This window comes from Rattus norvegicus, chromosome 17 (assembly GCF_021556685.1).
Source record: "Rattus norvegicus strain SHRSP/BbbUtx chromosome 17, alternate assembly SHRSP_T2T, whole genome shotgun sequence".
Taxonomy (NCBI): Eukaryota; Metazoa; Chordata; class Mammalia; order Rodentia; family Muridae; genus Rattus; species Rattus norvegicus.
This window is the reverse complement of record NC_141550.1, coordinates 48,625,661-48,648,681: the sequence shown is the minus strand read 5'-3', so window position 1 is coordinate 48,648,681 and position 23,021 is coordinate 48,625,661. Positions and strand designations below refer to the sequence as shown.

The 23,021-nt window shown below is 42.3% G+C and overlaps 1 protein-coding gene, 3 non-coding genes and 1 pseudogene across 4 annotated transcripts; 4 read left to right on the top strand and 1 right to left on the bottom strand.

Moving 5' to 3' along the window:
- Positions 1-297: 297 nt before the first annotated feature.
- Positions 298-371, top strand: Trnat-ugu5 (transfer RNA threonine (anticodon UGU) 5). The gene has a single exon. It is a non-coding gene; the product is annotated as a tRNA-Thr (tRNA).
- Positions 372-3,164: 2,793 nt separating this feature from the next.
- Positions 3,165-3,237, top strand: Trnar-ucg5 (transfer RNA arginine (anticodon UCG) 5). The gene has a single exon. It is a non-coding gene; the product is annotated as a tRNA-Arg (tRNA).
- Positions 3,238-10,113: 6,876 nt separating this feature from the next.
- Gpx5 (glutathione peroxidase 5) lies at positions 10,114-17,062 on the bottom strand. The gene is given in 5 exon segments (NM_001105738.2): positions 10,114-11,274; positions 12,382-12,481; positions 12,941-13,058; positions 15,136-15,289; positions 16,950-17,062. Coding segments are annotated over 5 exon segments (666 nt in total). The 5' UTR covers positions 17,037-17,062; the 3' UTR covers positions 10,114-11,067.
- Positions 17,063-19,308: 2,246 nt separating this feature from the next.
- On the top strand, positions 19,309-20,128 carry LOC148000158 (large ribosomal subunit protein eL8 pseudogene; annotated as a pseudogene).
- Positions 20,129-20,886: 758 nt separating this feature from the next.
- Positions 20,887-21,027, top strand: LOC120097981 (small nucleolar RNA SNORA48). Its single transcript, XR_015642061.1, has one exon. It is a non-coding gene; the product is annotated as a small nucleolar RNA SNORA48 (small nucleolar RNA).
- Positions 21,028-23,021: the final 1,994 nt, after the last annotated feature.

The window sequence follows — 23,021 nt, the reverse complement described above, 5'->3', positions numbered from 1 at the left end:
TAATCAGAAAGTGGGTTTTTGCAGGCATAGGACCCATCCTGTGCCGTGTCTCTGTGAGAGTAGGGACCCCGTGGACATGAACCGAATGAAGGCTGAGCATTTTCACAGACAATTGATATTCTTGGTCTTTTCGAGAGCGTTCCCCGTGGATAATATAGTATAAATTGAAATTAGTCGTAAAAAACTCTAAAAAAAAAAATTGCCAAATTTAAAATTACATGAAAGTTATTTTAAAATAAATAAAAATGACTCATAGAAATTAAATAGAGGATTGTTTTTAGGTGTCTTGCAGCAGTTGGCTCCATGGCTTAGTTGGTTAAAGCGCCTGTCTTGTAAACAGGAGATCCTGGGTTCGAATCCCAGTGGGGCCTGTCTAGCTGCTACCTTTTTTCTTTAGTGGATAAAGACAATACTCTCCACAAGGTGCCATCAGCGGTTTTGAAAATGGAGGGATAACAAAGGATATCCCTAAACTTCTGCAAGCCCTCTTCTCATATCAAATGAATAAAATTTACAATAATAAAAAGAGCGAAAAGCTAAACGCAGGCCAAGTTCATTTCCAGGCGCGTTTGCATGCCTGGGCCCTCCGCGCTTACAGTGGCTCAACAGTGGGAGAGAGGGGGCATGGGACATCTCAGCTGTTGTTCTAGAACAGAAAAAGGCTGTTGCCAGCCTGGAAGCTGTTTGTGGGGCTCGGTAACTCTAGAGGGTTTCAGGGAACTCCTGACCAACCATCAATTATAACAATTTGGAAAGAGCCCTTTCTGCTGCTTCTCCTCAAGCAGGATGTTTCCGCGGTTTGTTGAGTGAATGAGTGAGGGAAGTGATGTCTCGGTCTCTGCGTTTTCTACCTTCAGGGTCAAAGGCAGGTCTGTCTGTCCTCTTCTTTTTAGCCTCCTTCAATTCTTTTGCTCGCTTTGTGATTTAGTAGTGGGTTTGGGTCTACATCACCTAGGGTTTTGATGACGGTTGGGGATTAAAGAATCGTTAGTCTGAGCTAGTTGTACAGAGTCGGTGCAGAAGGGGTCGCACGTACTACAGGGTCCCAAGTTCTTTATTCCAAAACTTCCTAATCAGCGGGCAAGGGGAGCCCACCTCCCCTATCCATTCCGCTTCCCGCCCACTCGGCTTTCTTATCCTGCTCAGGCTCAGGATTCTACTTTGAAGAGACCAGAGATGCAGGGATCCCTGTGTATCTCTGGCCGCAGCCTTTGCTTCAGGGGTTGGGATTAAAGGCGTGGGCCACCATATCTGGCCAGGGAGTTTTCTTTTTAGTAATGATCGTTTAAGAAGAGCAATGGAACAATCTTATAGTAGCAATATTTTAATTTTTTTATTGCGTAGTCCATATATATACACACAGGGGCACACTCGGAGAACACTCGTGCTACTTTTATTTATTCCAGGTGCACTAAAAAGCAGAGGCGATGACCCAGTGACCTAGTCTTTTTTCTCCTAAGCGTTCCAGCTGAAATAAATTAAGAGAAACGTGCAAGTACACTAGCAGTCTTCCAAAGGGTGGCAGCTATCTGGTCATTCCAAGTGTAGAAGTTTGTTGTGAAGGGAGCTGTCCTTGCTTAGTAAGAATGTCACACCGAACCAAGCTGACAGTGTATGAACCTTTGGGAGACACTTAAATGCTAGTTAAACACTAGCATGACTAAGACTCCTCTCTGACCACACACATTGTCTCTGGTTTTAGAGTTAGGATAGGCAGGGTTCATGAACTAGGAACGTCTTCCCTCTGTGGCTGTGTTTGTAAGCGGTTGAGCCTGGCGAAATAGTTATTCTGGTATTATTTTGAAGAACAACCCACTAAACATATCTGGATTTAACATTTTCCTCTGAGAAAATTTGACTTTAGAGATATTAATGTTTTTCATTTCTTCTTAAATCGAATTTTGTAACCACATTTCTTACATAATTTGCTTTATTTAAAAATAAATAAATAAATCAATAAATCAGCGTATGTCGAAATAGTGACAACAGTTGTCGCACACTTGAGAGGCCCGGAGCTCAGTTGTAGTGGTATCCTTGAAGCTAGGTGATTTCGAGGTCGTGCAGACCTACAGTGGCAGTTTCAAATCAGAGAGACCACTCTGCAGGGGACCTCAGCAGTCCCAACCTGTCACGGAAAACCTAGAGGTTTCTTGGTCTTTTGTCAACGATGGAGGCCTAGAAACACTGGTCCAAAACAGCCAAGGCAAATGATATTTCTACCATGCAGAGTTTTGTATTTGTTGTTTATTTGTTCTTTCTTTTCCTTCCTTCCTTCCCTCCTTTCTTCCCTCCTTCCTTCCCTCCTTCTTTCCTTCCTTCCTTCCCTCCATTCCTTCCTTCCTTCCTTCCTCCCTCCATTCCTTCCTTCCTCCATTCCTTCCTCCCATTCACTCAAATCAGTGCTGCTATCAGAAAGTACCATCCATTTTAGGGGTGAGTCCTCCCACATCAATTAAGGCAATCAAGATAATTTCTCAGGTGAGGCTCTTTACTCACGCGCTTCTGAGTGGCAAATTGACAATGAACCAACCACCACCTGTACTCCAATGGTCAAATACATAGCAAGGTTTACTCACAGCCTGTTGGGCTGGCGGCAGGCGCAGAAGGCAGGGTCACAGGGAAGGTCTTTCTTCTCCTTTTTCAGAATTATTGTTTATTTCCAAAGGGTCTCAGATCTGACTAAACTGGCCGACCACATGTAGCAAGGATTACAGAGGGATTCTTTCCCTTTTCTGTTTTTTTTTTTTTTTTTTTTTTAAACTAAAACCCTTATCAGTTGAGAGACACCTGGCGAATTCCGCACCTTTGGGCGTTTGGAGAATATTGGAATATGCTTTTTTTCGTTCTTGCTGTTTTTTATTTTGAGATGTCTCTGTTTGTAGCCCTCCATGGCTGTTCTGGAATTCACTGGTGACAAACTGGCTTTAACTCCTAGAAATCTGCCAACCTCTGCCTCCAGAGTGCTGGGATTAAATGAGTGAGATCTGTAATTTGCTTGTTACTGTGCGACATTCAAGAAATGATTTAGCTGTTTAGAGTATCAATTATATCTTTGGAATAATGTTCACAGGGGAGAACTCATCATTTAATTAAAACTAAAAGGATACAGTTAGCTGTTCATGTTTCGGACATATGTTACACTTTTCCAACACTTAACTCAGAGCGACCACGTGGCCTAATGGATAAGGCGTCTGACTTCGGATCAGAAGATTGAGGGTTCGAATCCCTTCGTGGTTGGCAATTTTTGTATTTCTTGTTGCTGCTTATGAAATGACTGGTTAGTTAGAAGTCTCCAGAGCACAGAGTGTGCGTGGGGGTCTAGTCCACAAATTCTGCATAAACCAGAATATCTCTGTGGCGGCAGTAGTGTTGGTTGTGTGGATGGGTACTGTGGGATGAGTGTATCGAATCTTGCTTTGCCCAAAAGTATGTGTCGGTGTTGCGGTGCTACCCACCCTTACCTTCCCCTGGGCATACAACTGTCAATAAAAAGAATTTATATAAAAAGAGTTTTCTTTTTCAAGTTCATTTAAAGGTCGCCTCTATTGGAAAGGAAAATTTCTCATACCTCAAAGGAGCTGGATCACCCACATTAATCAGGTGCATGTGGTGGAGCCTGAGAACCCAAAGTATCTGAAACCTTGTCAGAGAACAGACGTTTAAAAATATCCCTGTAAGTTTTATATAGTTAAGTGCTCCCCATTTACTGGAACCTTATAGGCACACTGGTCTTAAACTCTTTATGAAGCCTAGGATGGCCTTGAGCTCTTGATCTTCCTGCCTCCACCTCACTAGGGGTTGATCTGAGACTGTCAAGGTTACTGAGACATACAAGGTTACAGGCACATGCATCAGTTATTAATCAGGAAAATGACCTGAATACATGTGAATGGGCCAGTCTGGTGGAGGGATTTTCTCCTTCTTTTTCTTTTCTTTTCTTTTCTTTTCTTTTCTTTTCTTTTCTTCTCTTCTCTTCTCTTCTTCTTCTTCTTCTTCTTCTTCTTCTTCTTCTTCTTCTTCTTCTTCTTCTTCTTCTTCTTCTTCTTCTTCTTCTTCTTCTTCTTCTTCTTCTTCTTCTTCTTCTTCTCTTTCTTTAATATGTTTTTAGTTAAAATAGGATTATATCCGTTTCCCCACTTTCCCACTCTGGTCCCTCTCAGCCTGCCCTCCTTTTGAACTTCTCCCATGTTCCCGCCTCCACACTCAAGTTGAGATGCTCTTTTCTTTGATTATTGTTACATATATATATTGTTACATATATATTCTTTGACTTAATTGTTTTTACACACACACAAAAACATACACACACCAGTATACATAAATACAACTTTCTAAGTCCATTTGTTAATGTGTATTTTGTTAGTTTCAAGACTGACTGTGCTTGCTGTGTAAACAATGAATAAGAGGCTCCTCCCTAGGAGAGGCTAATTCTCCTCTCAGCAGTCATTAGTTGCCTATAGTTTGTCTGGGAGTGAGACCCCAAATTTTCCATCCTTCCGTGTTAACACGTCCATTGATGTTGCCAGTTGTTTCCTGTTTGTGCAGCCATGTCTAGGAGAGACTGTTTCACATCAGACTTCCTGGTATTCTGGCCCGTATACATTTTTTCACTCTTCAGTGATGGCCCTGAGCCATGACGCAGCTTAGGAGACACAGATGTATCAGTTAGGATGGGACTCCCCATGATCCGTTGATATCAAAATTCATCATCTCAAGCCTTTCCTCTCAACACTGAGGCTCCAGAGACCACACTACTTTCACGCAAACCTTGGTTTTACTGTGGCTTCCTTGAATTCAACATTTAGATTCTCTAAATGAAATCATTTAGCTAAAAATCACCTTGCCTGAACAAAAGGAGGTGTCCGGGATGCAAACCAGATGTATTTGTCGCCGCAAGGTTTGTTTCACTCCCGAGAAACTAAAGTTCACCGTGGCCTGTATTCACGGTTCTCACTCTGTGGCTATTGAATGCTTAGCCTGCCTGCTCAGCTGGCTTCTGCATTACAGGCCGTCTTCCGACTCCTCCAGACACCCTCACTAGGGTTTGCTTGAGACTGTCAAAAACAGCTTGCTGTAAAACGTTTAAAAAGATAACATTTTCTTAGGGAAGGAAAAAAAAAACACCTTTAGACTCAGCACCCAATACTACTCCTACTGAACATCATCATCATTAATAAAAGAAAAAGAAAAAACATGGCTAAAATTTTTAAAATTTCTAAGGTTTCAGGCTCCTTTATTTTTTATTTATTTATTTTTTTGTGGTGATTCTCCTCATAGTTATTTTGAGAGGAATCTATCGTCAGAGCATGCCGCAAATTTATGGACTCATTCATGGTGACCTGCGAGAATATCTGGGCAGTGCGCTGCTTTTTTATTAGATATATTTCTTAATTTACATTTCAAATGTTATTCCCCTTCCTGGTATCCTGTCCTTAAGCCCCCATTCTCTCTCCTTCCCCTTCCCTCCCCCATACGGGTATTCCCCCTATACATCCCCTTTATTGCCCCCCTGCCCCATATTCCTCTGCACTGGGGGTTCAACCTTGGCAGGACCAAGGTCTTCCCCTTCCACTGGTGCACCAACAAAGCTATTCCCTGCTACATATGCAGTTGGAGCCCAGGGTCAGTCCATGTATAGTCTTTCAGTAGTGGTTTAGTCCCTGGAAGCTCTGGTTGTTTGGCATTGTTGTTGTTATGGGGTTGCAAGCACCTTCAACTCTTTCAATACTACCTCTAATCCGCCCCTCTCCCAAAGGGGATCCTATTCTCAGTTCAGTGGTTTGATGCTACCATTGACATCTGTATTGGACATGCTCTGGATGTGTCTTTCAGGAGAGATCTATATCCGGTCCCTTTCAGCATGCATTTTTTAGCTTCATTAATCTTATCTAGTTTTGGTGGCTGTATATATTTGGGCCACATGTGGGTCAGGCTCTGAATGGCCATTCCTTGAGTCGCTGCTCTAAACTTTGCTTCCATATCCCCTCCCATGGATATTTTTTTCCCCTTTTAAGAAGGAATGGGAGCATCTGCATTTTGGTCATCCTCTTCTTGAGCTTCCTGTGGTCTGTGGATTGTATCTTGGGTAATTCGAGCTTTTTGGCTAATATCCACTTATCAATGAGTGCATACTAAGTGTGTTTTTCTGTGATTCAGTAACCTCACTCTGGATGATATATTCTAGTTCATTCCATTTGCCTATGAATTTCATGAAGTCATTGTTTTTGATAGCTGAGTAATATTCCATTGTGTAGATGTACCACATTTTCTGTATCCATTCCTCTGTTGAAGGGCATCTGGGTTCTTTCCAGCTTCTGGCTATTATAAATAAAACTGCTATGAACATAGTGGAGCATGTGTCTTTGTTATATGTTGGGTTATCTTTTGGGTATATGCCCAAGAGAGGTATAGCTGGGTCCTCGAGTAGTTCAATGTCCAATTTTCTGAGGAACCTCCAGACTGATTTCCAGAGTGGTTGTACAAGTTTGTAACCCCACCAACAATGGAGGAGTGTTCCTCTTTCTCCACATCCTCGCCAGCGTCTACTGTCACCTGAGTTTTTTTATCTTAGCCATTCTGACTGGTATGAGGTGGAATCTCAGGGTTGGTTTGATTTGCATTTCCCTTATGACTAAGGATGTTGAACATTTCTTCAGGTGTTTTTTTTAGCTGTTCAATAATCCTTAGCTGAGAATGTTTTGTTTAGCTCTGTACCCCATTTTTTTATTAGGGTCAGGCTTCTTTTTAGGTAGCGTCACAGTAACCAAGGCTACTCCTGGACTTACTTTGCAGCACAGACTTGTCTCAAACTTTCAGCAATATTCTTTTTTCAGCCTCCCCATTTCTGGGACGACAGGCATGTACTGCCAAGGCTACATTGGGGATTTTTTTAATCTATGGTTTACCTTTTTTTTCCTTATGAAGATTTTCGGATTAAGAGGAACTCTTTTTTTCTTTAAACTTTTTGTTAATTCTTTCTGAATTTCACATCATATGCCCTGATCCCACTCATCTTCCTGTCACACGTATTTACCCTCCACCCTTGTTACTTCCCTCCCAAAATAAAATAAAATTAAATAAAATAGAAAGGGAAAACAGTCTTGTCCTGGAAATTGTAGTGTGTCATGGTGTATCACACTGTATACTCTTTTCTTTTCTTTTTCTTTTTTTTCCAGAGCTGAGGCCCGAACCCAGGGCTTTGCGCTTGCACTCAGCTAAATCCCCAACCCCTGTATACTCTTTTATACACACATCTTTACTTGAATTGCAATGAGTCGTTGGTCTGTTTCCAGACTTCTGACTTGGGGACAGGCTGAAGAGATGGTTCAATGGTTCAGAGAAACTCTTTTAAACATATTTATTGTTATTGCTATTGTTGCTGTTGTTGTTGCTGGACTGGAGAGATGCTCCACTGGGTACTTTTCCAGGGGTCCTGGGTTCAATTACCAACACCCACATGGTAACTCACAACCTTACATAACTGTGGTCTTATGGGATCCCATGCCATCATCTGGTGTGCAGACACACATGCACACACAACACTAATGCATATAAAATAAACAAGGCCATTATTTGGTAACTAAGGATTATAAACCGAGAATGGGCTACTTATTGTAGGTATAAGGAGAGAAAATGAATGGTGGACTAGTTTATCTATACAAGAATTCAAAATAATAAAACACAAGGCAGATGATTTATCTCTTGATAACACCATGCTAACTTAGGACATAAAAAGTATTGCTTTAAACTTATAATGAACTTATGGAGCTTAAAAACAGATAATGAATTTTTACTCAGGTACTAGTCTTAATGGAAAGACATGTAAACAATACTGCTGCAATTCTTTAAGCCCTATCAACATAGGACATGAACTATTACTTTAAACATACTGTGAACTTACAGAATGTAAAAGTGCTTAGAAAATTATATGATCATTTATCCTGAGAAGGTATAAAAGCTAAGTGGCATTGTAACCCTTTTCTGCTTCATCCAGTGTGCATGCATCTGTGTGTATGCCTATCTTTCTTATCTTCCTTGCTTCCTTGCTTCCTTGCTTCCTTTCTTCCTTCCTTCCTTCCTTCCTTCCTTCCTTCCTTCCTTCCTTCCTTCCTTCCTTCTTTCCTTTTCTTTTTATCTCTGGCTCACAAAGAGTTAAGGAACCTGAGCCTCTCCCCTGAGCTTCCTGCTTGACCAGTGAGAGGCCTGCCTTTGAGTCAAAGAGAAAAGAGCCCAAGTAACAAAGTTTCTTTTCTTAATTCCCTTGCTGCAGGAGTTAATTGCTAGAAGCTGGTCAGCTTTTGGCCCCCGAATAGCAAGATGAGACTTAAATTGCCAAAAGTCATCAGCTTTTGGCCCCATTGATGCCACTGTCCTTGCCACTGTTGAGGTGGGAACCTGACATTTTAGACTTTTAATCAGTGAGTACACCAGCATGCACCATCTGTTTTAATGGAAGTGCTGATTCATCAAAACATCTGTGTCTAGAGGATCTATCCTTTCCCAACCCGTTTGCCAGCTGGCATAGAGGTGCAGTCTAAATGTGACATTTAACTTAGTTTTCTTGTGCAGTTGAGTAACGGAACATGAAAGATGTTTTCCCTCCCTCCTTTTGTCCCTCCCTCCTTTTGTCCCTCCCTCCGTCTGTCCCTCCCTCCCTTCCTTTCTTTGTTGCTCAGTCTGACCTTGATTGGGTGGCTCTCCTGGCTCAGCTTTCTTAATGCTGGCATTATAAATGTGCATTGGGCCCGAGGCATTTTTTTAGAGGATCCAGCAGGCATGGTTTCACATTTAGCTTTTATTTTATGAAGTGTCACCCCAACTGTTCACTGTGTATTTCCTTCAGCAATGATAACCATTCTATTACCACCCAGGGCTTTCAGTGCTAGCATATTACTAGTGAGTATCCCTCTCTGGTAAACTGTACCACCCAAATTGGAGGGGAGTTTCAATAATCACAGTTACTTTGTGGCAGTAGCTATTGGTGCTACATTTATTTTCTAATTACTAACCAGGTGTGGATAATTTAGCCTTTAAAAAGTCACCTTAGTATCTCTTCCTTAGATAAGCATTTTCCCCCTGCTTTGATAATTGCACATTGGAGTTGTTAGAAAGAAGACTGTGAAACAGAAATTTTAATTCACCTTGATTATTGGATTACTGGGGTGTGCAGCTCAGTGTCCGCAGGATCCACCTATCATGAGCAAGTTCCAGTTTGACACCCAATATTTCATGAACAAAATTTACTAGGACATTAGTGAGTTGTCAACACCTGGGTTTGGGATTCCAATTAATAATATATTCTGAATTTAATGCTCATCTTGAGTGACACTAGAACATATAACAAGTTAGAGAAGTGGGTTTTACTAGAGAGGAAGACTGAACTGCAGGGCAAGGACAAAAGGGTACCAGTCAAGTCCCCAGATGCTTCTGGAGCTGAGAGGTCAAGGCTTCATGCAGCAAACTTGGCCTGAGGCAATTTCTAAACTCAGGTTCCAGCTATGAGCCATCAGGTGACAACTCTTTGAGATGGCTATTCCCATATATCTGGAATAAACTACAATCCAGAAATGGAGAGCACACCTGTGACCCAGATCCTGAGTCTGGAAGACACAAGTGTTTGATCCAGATTTTCAGGCTGGAATACACACATCTCTATCCCAGATCCAAAGGCAAACCTTTTATCTGATCCATACCTTCTGGTGGAGGCCTACATAAGGACAATGGGAGAAAAAAGTTCTTCACCTGCTTGTACTTACTTTGCCAGCACATCTGTTGGAATCTACTTGTTCAGGATTCTAGCTTATGCAGAAGGGCAGCCTAAACACCCAGCCTTGTGGGACTGAGCAACTACTGCATTCTTGGACTTTCCATTCACTGCTGGCCATTGTTGGATTAGTTGGATTGAAACCTATTCCAACATTCTCCCTTTAATATATGTATTATATATTATGTATTATATATTATATATTCATTCCATAAGTTCTATGGCTATATGGCCCTGAGTGATACACTACCTCCAAGAAGGTACATGATGTGGATGTCACTTGTAATGAAAGCGGGAGGAGAGATTTAAACATATGCATCAATTAGGAATGAACCACAGAGGTCTTGAATGCTTCAGAAAACATTTTATTGGAAATAATATGTCTAGTTCTGAAGTTGAGGAATCCCAGGTTGGGGTAGGGTCGGGGTCCTATTCTTCAAATGACATCCCTGCTCAAAAGCACTAGCTGAACCAGTGAAGATCAAACCAGAAGGTGCACTTTTGCAGCATCAGGGACAAGTCCCGGATCCTGACAGCAGGGAGATGCCCTCTTCCTGTGTGAGTCAATCTTCTCCTACTCTCCCTTGGACTGGCCACAGGAGAAGGGCAGACAGGATGGGACAGGGATGAAGACCGAACTAAAAGAACTCAGGAACTGACAAGGCATTTGTCTCGGGAGACACACATTTTAGGAGGAACAACCTAGGTTGTCTGACCATCCTCCATTGCTCTTTCTCCACCTTCAGGCTGGGAAGAGAAAGACTCAGAATGGCCAAGGGGACTCTTCCTCCAGATACAATGTCCAACCAAGCTAGCCTAATGTCCTTTGGTGAATTTGAGTGGTTCAAACAGGTTACGTTGTTGTTGATGGATTTTTTTGTTTTGACACAAGATTTCTTGTAGCCCAGGCTGGCCTAGAATTCATGTTCCTCTTGTCTCTGTCTGTCTGAAATGTCTGTAATGTCTGCTGAGTGTTCACATTGTAGGTGAATACTAACACACCCAGCCAAACCTGTAACTGAGGCCTCTGGATTTAGCTTTTCTTTTCTTTTCTTTTCTTTTCTTTTCTTTTCTTTTCTTTTCCTTTCTTCTCTTTTCTTTCTTTAACTCATAAATCTAACAAGGAAAAACATCTTCAGCTTTCCAGACACAAATCTGCTTGTGCAGGGGAAGAACTTAGGTAATTTAGGGGTGACTTGGGCAGGTAGAGTCCATTTCAGTAAAGAGCATGCTGAGAAGGTGGAGTCTTTTTTCAGAGCAGCTTTCAGGGAGAAAGAGGAGGAAGAGATCAGAAGCTTGCCTTCCTATATGGTTTTGAATTGATTCAGGTACGCCAGGATGTCAGACTTGACAGTGCTGACAGGAGCCTGGTGGAACCAGCGCATGACAGGGACACCGTTGGGTCCCACCAGAAACTTCTCAAAGTTCCAGCGGATGTCATGGACTTTTATTGGCTCCCAGAATGTATGTTTGCTTGTGACCACAGTCTCTGAGGGGTGAGGACAGGAGCGCTGCAGCAGAGCAGGAGAGAAGAGGAAACACTTTATTTCTCTTCCTAGATGATCCAGGGTATCCTCGTTCATAGGCACTTCCGTCCCTGTGATACCTAAACATCCTATCCTCCTGTGGTTCCTGATAAATCCCACACATTCTGCTAATCACCATCATGCCAGTAACCAAGAATTTTCTGATCTCATAGCCTAAGTATATTCCCTCTTTTTGTTCCTTACCCCAGGGCTCTGTCCCATTCACAACACATAGCTTAAGATGTATTTACTGCCTTTCAAGCTTTCATTTTTTGTCCTTGTCATCGTTTGTTTTGTGAGACAGGATCTCACATAGCCCATGCTGGCCTCAAAGTCAATGTGTTTCTGAAGACGACCTTGAATTCCTGATCCTCATGACTCTACCTCCCAATGCTGGGGTTACAGATGAATACCACTGTACAGGTTCATCTTTCTTTTCTGCAAAGTGAATGACTTGAACTAGAATGTTATTTACAGGTCTAGGGTTCTGTGGACCAGTAGAATTTCAAAAATTCTTTTTGGGAACAACTAAAGCCACTAGGATTTTTATCAAAGAAGAAAGAAAAAGGCTAAACCACATTTTGTCAGTTAATTTTAAAAAGATCACTGTAAGAATAACTTACATTTGGCCCATGACCTTCAAATAAAGGCTCATCTTAAATGAGATGGATAGAATTCATGAATCCTTCCTCACACTGTTCCAGCAGTTTATGGAGAGCCATGAATGCAGTTGTACAGCTCTGAGTTCTCCCTGTTGTTACTATGTAGCCTACCATACCCATGGCAGACATTCCTTGGATGAATGAGAGAATGAGTGTCAATGAGCAACAGGTTGAGTAAAAGCTGCCATTGTACACTGTCTGTTCCTCACAAAGCCAGAGTTCCATGGATGCTAACAGACCCATATCTCTGTGACATATGAGCTCACATCTCTATGCTAAGCAGATTTTGTCCAGAAAGATTGACCCCATATCCAGGAATGAGCCCTTGGGTCTGTTTCTACCATAAACAGCCTATGGAGATTTTAATCTCCTAAGGGATGGTAGGAAGACTGGAGGAGAGGAATTGTACAAACTCCAGCCATTCACTCACCTTCAAGAAGGTAAAGATTTCCTGCTCTTTTTCACCATTTACATCCCCTTTCGCAAAAAGCTGGAAATTAGGTAAAAATCCTTTTCCCGGACGAACATACCTGTAACAAGTCAAAAGTTGGGACATAAGGGTACAAGTTAGAATGGTGAGTTGCAGGCAGGAAGGGCAGAAAGAGGCAGAGATGCAGCAGGGGGTGGTGGCGTGGCAGAGCTAAAGGGCTCATTTTGCATGTTGGTCTACCTGATCCACTTTGTTTTCTTGATTCTAAACTGTCTCCACTCCTTTAACTGCTCCTGTCTCAGGAATAGCTGATCTCCAATTTCCCCACTATCCATCTATCCATCCATCCATCCATCCATCCATCCATCCATCCATCCATCCATCCATCAGGGCTGTCAGGCATGAAGAGGGACTGTAAGGGCCTCATCTGATTCTCATCAATTAAAATTTGCTTGCAAGTGCCCCAAACCTGTGAATAGCCACCCTCCCTGGCAGAGGATCTGATCTGTCTCTGAAACAGGGAAGGCAAAAAGACCTCTTACTGAGCCCAGCTACTTACTTGAGCCCAGGAAGAATCTCTGTATTGTCTCCTGGTTCTTGCTTTCCAAATTGGTTGCAGGGAAAGCCCAATATAACCAAGCCAAATTGCTTCAGATCATCCTGGAGTGCATTCAGTTCTGTGGTTAGAAAGGGGACAACGTGATGGCCTCACCTGGAGACGCCCATCCAGGAAGGATCCCTTGGGTCTGTTGCTACCATAACTAACATATGGGAATGGATATAGCCCAGGCTTATTAGAGGAAGACCCTATGGGCTAGTCAATTTACAGAAAAGGAACCAGAAGTAGAAAACCATCTGTAGATCAGAAACTCTGAACATCATGACTATGGCTAGACCTACATTCTGAGCCTCCTTATTGCACAACCTTTCTCAAACTCATACACATGTAGTTTATTTGTTTTCAAACAGGGATTCCCAGGTCCCATTCCCAAACCCATTCCTCCGAGATGGTACCAGCCAATGTTGTCACTCGAAACCCAGACCATATTTAAAACAAACCCAGCTCGGAGTACTATAGCTCATCATCTAGCCCTCCTGGTTGGCTTACTGATAGAATGGACCTTTCTTTTTCTTTGGAGCTGGGGACTGAACCCAGGGCCTTGCGCTTCCTAGGCAGGCGCTGTACCACTGAGCTAAATCCCCAACCCCTTTCTTTTTCTAAAGGACTAGGCATGCATGAGTAGCGCGTGGTTCTCTCCTGGGTACAGGCTAGCTGGTGCTGAGCAAGTGCAGACAAATTTGGCAGGTAGCAGAAAGAAGCCAAGAGCTTCAAGCTGAACTTCCTGATACTCAGCAAACATCCTGGGGAAATAAAAAATGGATTCTACTTTAAAAAAAAAAAAAAAGGACTCAAAGTTGAAGTAATGCTCCAACTTTAATGCTCCCATTGTCCGCTGCCATGAAGTGTTCCAACTGCCCTGCTTAGGAAATTGTTTCCTTCATTAACCCTTTCTGGGCTCTCCAAATATGAGCTTATCACACTAGGATCCAGCTTGGCTAATTCGACTCTCTCAAAGGCCCCTTTAAAGTTAGAGATTGCCTCCCTATTTCCACACACTTTCCTCTCTTCCTCCTCACTCTCTCATCTTTACCAGACAATCCCTCTCTCCAGGAGAGAGACAGAAGATATTAGGAAGCCTGCCTTTCAGTCCCTTAGTAACTCTTCCCAGGTTTACTTATCTGTTACAGGCCAAGTATAAATTAAATAAGTAGATTGCTCTTTTTTCCTCTTTGAGACATGGTCATCTTATTAGCCCAGGCTGGCCTGAGGCTCATGACCCTCCTTCTTCAGCTTTCAGAGAATAAGATTCACAGCTATGCATCACCACACTAGAACATAATTCATTTTTAAGGCCTCTATAAATTGATAAGATGAATTATGCTTCAATTAAAAAAGAATGAGGAATTGGGATGACTATACTATTAATTTCAAAGTCATCAAATAGTGCTCAAAATGTTAATAATAGGGGCTTGGGAAGAAAGAATATTTCTCACAAATGTGACAGTATTCTTGTGGGAGCGGGGACAAGAAGCGGAAAGATTTTGTTCTTTTGACTTTTGAGCCTTGTGAATATATTACTTTTGCAAAGCACACTAAATACCATAATAATCCACAAGAAGGCCTTATTAGTTCACACAACCAGAAGGCTTCTCCACCTGCTCCCATTCTGGTCATAGGCTACACTAGGAATAAAGCCTGTTCCCCTTTTGTGGTCATTATAACTTTCCCTGGAAAAAATCTCAAAAACATGGATCGTCTCTCCCGTATTTGCCAAGGAAAATTCTGGAATTTTCTGACTCATTGATATATTACCAAATTCATTCATATATATTGATTCCAGTGTCTCATAGAAGACACCAGGACTACCCAAGGGAAGGGCCAGCAGCTTTGTTGTTTTCTGAAAAGAGCTGAATGGTGTTTCAGGTTTTGCAGACCACATGCTTCCTATCGCTAGTATCCACACAACTACTGATCTCTGCCTTATTATGTGAAAGCAGCCATAAGTGAGTGTGTGCTGTCCTCCAATAGAACCTTTAACAAAAAACTGTCTAGGTTTGGCATGTAAGGAAGGTTTGGCAGAAAAGGAAGTAAATTACTATGACATATGGAATTGTAATAGAATATCCAATGTAATTTAGAATATAGTCAGCTAAAATATTGCATCATGAGGTCACATGGCTCTGAATTCTTACCAGGATACTGAATTGTCAGACCACAATAGGTAGCCACATTGACAAAGAGGACATGCTTTCCTGCATACTGCTTGAATGGAATGCGTTCCTTCCCATTAAGAGACAGAGCCTCGTAGTTGTAGATGGTGCCTTTCACATCTTTGTAGCAGTCCATCTGGAAGAATTTGGAAAACTTTGTTATAAGTGACAACAGTGGTTGTGTCTGTTTGATTGTTCAAAGCACACTTGAACAGGGAAGGTGTTGACAGGGACTCAGAGAACAGAGAGAATTGTGTAAGAGATTAGAAAATGGGGGTTGGGGATTTAGCTCAGTGGTAGAGCGCTTGCCTAGGAAGCGCAAGGCCCTGGATTTGGTCCCCATTGGGGGGGGGAAGAGATTAGAAAATGGGAAAATGGGACTCCACGTAAAATCTATTGCTTATGTGGAGAAAGGAGGGACAAGGAGGGACAAGGGTCACTGCTTTCTCCATAGGGGTGACAAGTAGTGGATGCATAGGATGGAGGCCAGGACATGTGTGTACAAATCTGAAGGGAAGGAGCTAAAAGTAAATGTTGTCACAGAGGAAAAATCCTGGCTTTTGTGAGATCGAGGTCACAAACAGCCATGGATTAGTCACACTGCCTGTCGCTTTCTTTGTGGACCTCATGTTCATTGCTTCCATGTTTCAAGATGGCCTAGTTGCTTCTCTTTCCTAGCTCTTCTGGCTTCCTACCCCACTTGTGAACATGATAGAGTGAGAAGATCTCCAGCCTGGAATAAGATCTACATGCAGTGTGTCTAAGCATCTGGGCAGCTCTCATACCTGGGCCTCAGGGCTCCTCTCTCCTAAAAAAAGCAGTACAAAGAAGCTCCCAGGTTTGTCATTGTGGGAAATACTATAGTTTCCTTAATGGATTTCTCTCTTCTATCAGTCTCTTACCCTTATGACTGTCTCATATGCTAACACCATAACAATAAGCCATGTGTGCCAAGAGAGGATGTGGAGAAGCCCAACAACTTATCTTGAGACAGACTAGCTGTCCACATATGAAGATATTTGAGCAGATCCTCACACAACAGAAACAAGCTCTACATGAAATTCTCATTGCACATCCTCACGTTAAATTTCTCCATAAGGTAGGTCTTAGTTTTTATTTCTATCTTTGCCTTAGCTGGGCCTCTGCCATGTGAAGGTGGAGAGACACTCTCTGGCACAGTCAGATCTATGCACTGTGTTGGGGGCAGGCAGCTTTAAATCATTCACGGAAGACAAGACGTTCTATCCCACTGTGTGAGTGAATGTTTGATTGCGTCTAATGTCCCCTCCTCTTTTCCTATTTCCTGTGGATGGTCTTTTCTAATGCTGCACAGATAGAGGTTGTTGATAAAACAAATGAGCTCCAAACTGAGAGCAGAGCTAGGACTAGATTCTCAGACACCTATCATTCCAAACCTAATTGCTTTAGGATTCTGGTTATTGTTTTTCCCCCTTGCATTCCTTTATCCTTAAAAATCCATATTAGCGTTTGTTTTGTTTTGTTTTTTACAAAGAAGCTCTTCCTTTGTTCACCATTGGGTGTCTGATTCCAGCTTCAGACCTGTTCTGGTCTAATATGGCATGGAGGGGGCATCCACTCGGAGAAGCAGTGGAGCAAGGACAATGTTAGTGGAACCTTTCCTCTTTATTTGTATAAAACTCAACAACTCCTATTGATGAAAGTGAAGCTCATTCAAGAAGAGAAGAAAGGTTTGAGATGAGGCTCTTACAAGAAAGGCTGAAGGGACAAAAGTGACCATGTTCAACCCTGCTATGCTCTCTATGGTTCTTACTCACCTTCATCTTTTCCAGCCTGGGGGTTGTCTGCACATAGCTGGCTAGAAGAAGTGGAACGAGATAGAAGACTCTTAGCTGTATAGCCATGACTAATACTGCCGACTTCGGGTCTGAGGGCCTGCGGCCTTTGTTCATCTCCCCAGTGTTTTGAGATCTTGATAGAGACCAGCCCACACCTATCAAGACCAATCACAGGGCAGTAAGTATTCCTGTCCAGCAAACCTAGAGAATTTAAGTCATATCCTTGCCTACACACGCCCCCATGAACACTTGGAATTTAATAGTGTGGTGAGGACCTGAAACTCATATAAATCCTGAATTTTATGAGGATTTATCAGAATTATCAGAACATTGTGGCAAACCTTTGCATGTAAATGTTGAGAGATAAAGACAAAGTCTCTTGGAAAACAGTTGACACGGATGTTCTAAATACTGTTTCTAAGACTGTAGACATGTAGTTCATGTGTGCTTAGTGTGTTGAAGTCTATAAGTTCAATGTATAGAAACAACCACGATGAGACCAACCAATTGAGTACTTTACCTAACATTATTATTTTAGCCTTTTTTGTTAAATAAAGGAAATATTAATTAGTACACTGCTATACTGCATAGGGTTGGGCACTAACAGAAATTCTGCCTATTATTTTAGCCTTAAAAAAACAAAACAAAGGGTAGAGGCTGGAGAAATGGCTCAGTGCTAATAGTGCTTGCTGGTTTTACAAGGGAATTGAGCTTGATTCCCACCACCTACACTTGGTGGCTCACAACTACCAGCAACTTCAGCTTTCAGGGATCCCAAGCCCTCTTCTATCCTCTCTGGGTACCCACATACACATTTGCACATATGTGTACACACACACACACACACACACACACACACACAGACCGACACACACACACATCAATAAATTAAATAAAATCTCAAAAAATAAAATTTAAAAAGCCCTGAAGGTTAGAATCTGTTCCTAGAAACCTAGAATCTGTTCAAGAGAACGTGGGGATGGGGAGTTGGGCAGGAATTGAGAATAAACCACAATGCCTGGATGCGCTCATTTATATATATATATATATATATATATATATATATATATATATATAAATAGATGTGCTTTCAAGGACTATAAATCAGTAATTTTTAAAAAATATGATCAATAGAGAAATGGGCACAATTCAGGAAACCCAGTGGTATCTGTGGTAGGATACAATGTTCCCTGTCAACAATAATCAAAGAATTATGAATAAGAAAAATACCCTGGTGTTTATCAGATTGGCACAAGTTAAAAGGAATGGTGGGACTCAGCCTGGGTGTAGTCTGGCAATAGTGCTCTTGCACAGTAGGTGGGTAATGAGCAACCTGAACATTGTTAACTCTGGGTTGTGTGGATACTCTGAATACAGTGCTTTCTAGTTTTTGAACTAATTAATTTGGGGAGTTTGTTTTTAAACTAGCATATAAAGCACTGGTATGTTTCTTGATGCTCCTCCCCACTCTCCCATCACCTACCTCTCCCATCTACTTCCTGACCTTACTAGTCCTGATGAGACCAACCTTCAGGAACTGGGTATCCTATTATACCCACCTTTAATCTCTCCCTGTTTACTTAGAACCTCTTTTTCCTCCTCTCATGAGACCCTTTCTAGTTTCATGACTATATTAACCCTTCATATACATATGTGCATATATAGAAATAAAAACCTAGGATTCATGTGAAAGAAAGAATATGGCATTTGTCTTTTTCTATCTGGGTTATTTGGTATAACATAGTAATTTCTAGTACCATTCATTTTTATGTCACAATTTTATTTTTCTTTATGGTTGAATTCCATTATGCGTATGTACTGCATTTTCTTTATGTGTTTGTTAATGGGCATCTAGGCTGGACCCAATTCCTGGCAACAGACATAGGTAAAGTAGCTCTGAGGTAGAGCTTGGTTCTTTAGGGATTTTAGATTTTGAGAGTCCTCCACCCTGAGTTTCATAGTGGCTGCACTGGGTTACTTCACATTGGGCCAATCAGATGTCCTCTTTCCCCCATTCATGCTGGCATTGCTGGTATTAGTTCTTGGTTTGGGATGAACTGGAATTTCATGGTAGCTCCTACTTGTGTTTCTCTAATGCTTAAGGGCACTGAATAGCTTTATTTATTATGTTATTTTTGAGACAAGATCTTGTGTAGTCCAGGCTGAATTAAATTCTTATTAAATTCCCAAATTCTGGGATCACCACACCCATCAATGTGGGATACTCTTTAAAAACACATCTTTTCTTTTCACATTTTATGTATTGTGTGTGTGTGTGTGTGTGTGTGTGCTGTGAGGAATGAGTGGAAATCACAACCTTCAAGAATTAGACATGATGGCTCTCTCCTCCAGCCGAGCAAGATGCCCAAAGGAAAGAAGGCCAAGGGGAAGAAGGTGGCCCCGGCCCCCGCCGTGGTCAAGAAACAAGAGGCCAAAAAGGTGGTCAATACTTTGAGAAAAGGCCTAAGAACTTCGGCATTGGGCAGGACATCCAGCCCAAAAGAGATCTCATGCGCTTCGTCAAATGGCCCCGCTACATCAGGCTGCAGCAGCAAAGAGCCATCCTCTATAAGCGGCTCAAAGTACCTCCTGCCATCAACCAGTTCACCCAGGCCCTGGACAGGCAAACAGCGACTCAGCTGCTTAAGCTTGCCCACAAGTACAGGCCAGAGACAAAGCAGGAGAAGAAGCAGAGGCTGCTGGCCCGCGCTGAGAAGAAAGCTGCTGGCAAACGGGACGTCCCAACTAAGAGACCACCTGTCCTCCGAGCAGGGGTCAATACAATCACCACCTTGGTGGAGAACAAGAAGGCTCAGCTGGTGGTGATTGCCCATGATGTAGATCCCATTGAGCTGGTGGTTTTCCTGCCTGCCCTGTGTCGAAAGATGGGGGTGCCCTACTGCATCATCAAGTGGAAGGCCAGGCTGGGGCGCCTGGTCCACAGGAAGACATGCACCACTGTTGCCTTCACACAGGTTAACTCGGAAGACAAGGGTGCTCTGGCTAAGCTGGTGGAAGCTATTAGGGCCAATTATAATGACAGATATGACGAGATCTGCCGCCACTGGGGAGGCAACGTCCTGGGTCCTAAGTCTGTGGCTCGCATTGCCAAGCTGGAAAAGGCAAAGGCTAAAGAACTCACCACTAAGCTGGGTTAAATGTACACTTAAGTTTTCTGTACATAAATATAATTACAAAATTAAAAAAAAAGAATTAGACATGATGGATCACTGAATATATTTATTACATTGGCCCACTTAGAAAGTTTTAAAAAATTGTAAGGATTTTTGTAACTGAAAATGCTCCCCTTTTCTTGTGTTTGAAACGATATAAAATTCTATTATTATGGTGTTACTAATTTGTGAACTCCATTGTTATTTTGTGTATGTTTTCACTTTTTTTTTTTAAAGAACCTTATGACCTAGGCTCTATTTTAGAGCTGGTTCCCAAGGTGTCTGAAAAGGAAGTGCACTCTCATTTCCTTCAGTGGGGTAGCCAGATGACTTCGCTTGATCTGTGCTGTAGTTTAATTTGAACAGTTACTCGCTGAATTTTAGTTTGGATGATGCCCGTAAGGATTAGAGTGCAGTGTTGACGTCTTGCACTATTATTGAATCAAGACCTGCCAGATATTTCATTCTCTTATATTCATTTTATGAAATTCAGCACGTCAATGTTTAATCCATATATACTTACTGTTGTTTTGTCTTCTTGATGAATTGTTCCCTTTATTAATATGCAATGGTTCCCTTATCTCCTCTTACTAAATGTAGCTTGAATTTTACTTTACCTGACCCCAGACCAAGTTTTGTTCTTCATCTTTCTTTCATTCAGGAGTCTGTCCAGCATCTTTTGAGACTGTCTGAGTGTCTTTACCACTGAGATATGCTTCTTAGAGAAAAGAATTGGACTTAGGTACCCCTGGCAATGGGCAAAGAGACAGCTTGTTGGTGGTATTCTTTTATCAGTCAAGGGAAGAGCAGTTGGTGGTCCTTCATTCATCCCAGCTTGATGCCTGACTTGGTGGCAAAAACTGTGTTATGCCTAGGACACATAAAAATCAAATCAAATCAAATCCAAGCAGTGCAGCAAGAGAGGAGGAAAACAGAGACCGGTGCTTCGTCAGGCCATACTGTACAGGCAGGGGAAGATGCTCTCAGACCTGCTCTCTGCCCCACAGTATAGGTGGGCCATAGACGCATAGGACCCCACGAATAGCATTGAAGAAGGAGAGTCAGAGACCTGCTACCACCACACCACCCACAGACCTGGTCTCTGGCACACAGCACAGGCAAGCCCGTTTGTTGCCATACCATGCAGCACAGGCTAAGATGTCACTTTGGGGTCTGCCAGCCACGCGGCCAGCCTGAAGCAGGAACCACCACAATGTGCTAGTATGGGGTGGAGAGATGGGAGAGAAAGAAAGGTGGAGCAGCTTGGGCGTTATGGAGAGAGGTGGAGATTCAAGGATAGAGAGGAGCAGCCTGCTGTGAGTGGCCAGCCCTGCCACCTGGAGCCATGGTGAGGTCCTAGTTGCAGCTGCCTCTGAGGACTATGTCTGGGTCCATGACTATGCAGCGGGAGGTATCGATGTCTGAGGCTCATTTTACCACTAGAGAATATCCAGGCCCTGCCCTTCCCTGGTTTCAGTGCTCTGGAGAACAGGTCCCATCTCTCACCAGGGACAGAGCTTGGGAGAGCAGAAGAGCAGGCCCTGCCTCACTTCAGTTTGCTCTTTGTGCAACCATCATGCAGCTGGAGATGTGGTCTCAGCTTCCTGCTCTGGTTGCCTTTCCGCCTTTCACACCACTATGAACTTTTCTTCTGGAGCCATAAGCCAAAATAAAGGGTCTTTCTTTTCTTTTTTAAATTTTTTTTCTTGGTTCTTTTTTTCGGAGCTGGGGACCGAACCCAGGGCCTTGTGCTTCCTAGGCAAGCGCTCTACCACTGAGCTAAATCCCCAGCCCCTAAATTTTTTATTAGATATATTTCTTTACTTACATTTCAAATGTTAAAGGGTCTTTCTTAAGTTGCCTTTGGTCATGGTATTTTCTCATGGCAACAAAATGTAACTGTAGGGACGTCCATTTCTCTAAATTTGAGAATTTTTCTGCTATAATTTTATTGCATAATTCTCTTTGCTATTGGTTTTTAATCCTTCTATCCCATGAATTTGTAGATTTGGTCTTTTAATTGAATCCTAGATATCTTGAAAGCTGTCACTCTGTTCATTCATTTTATATTTTGGGAGTTTTCAGATCACGGTTTCTGCATGTAGCCCTGGTTGGCCCAAAATTCACTCTGTAGACCAGGCTGTTCTCAAACTCAGAGATCTGCCTCTGCCTCCCGAGTGCTGGGGTAACAAGCATGCTCCACCACCCCGCAGTACTTCCTAATTGATATTTAAATGTAGTGTTTCATTGGCATTGTCCTCTAGCCCTGATGCTCTTTCTTCTGATGGGTTGAGTCTATAAGTGATAATTTCCCCTGTGGTTTTATTTGGTTCATTGAATTTTTTATTTCTAACATTTTTATTTATTTGTGTTTTCCCCCAAATCTCAATTTTCTTAGTAAAATTTCCTTCCACATTACATCCATTTTTAATCTATGTTGATTTCCTCATCTATTTTGTTGAATTTCCTTCTGTGTTTCTTCCAGGCCCTTGGCAGAATTCATCTGGTAGTTTCTAGTTTCTTTTAGGCAACTGACACTTTTTACTGGCAAATTTTGTAATCCTCATCCAGCATTTTGCCTCTTTTGGTTTCTCTTAATGCAGCAGTTGAAATTTATGGTCTTTTAGAGTTGTGTTGCCTTGGTATTTCACATTTGTTTCGGTGATGCAGCTTGCATCTCAGTCAGTTTGGACATTTCTATGGTTTTATTTGGAGATTAAGCAGCCTCCTCTTGAAGGGCTTAGTCTCCAGGACCACTTTTGGGGGAGTCTTGGTTCTGAAGAAGTTTCCTGTGCTTTATTAGAGCAGCTGCAGTGGCAGAGGCCCCTGATTTGCCTTCTGTGGAGCACACTGCCTTTTTTCAAGTCCCCACCGACAT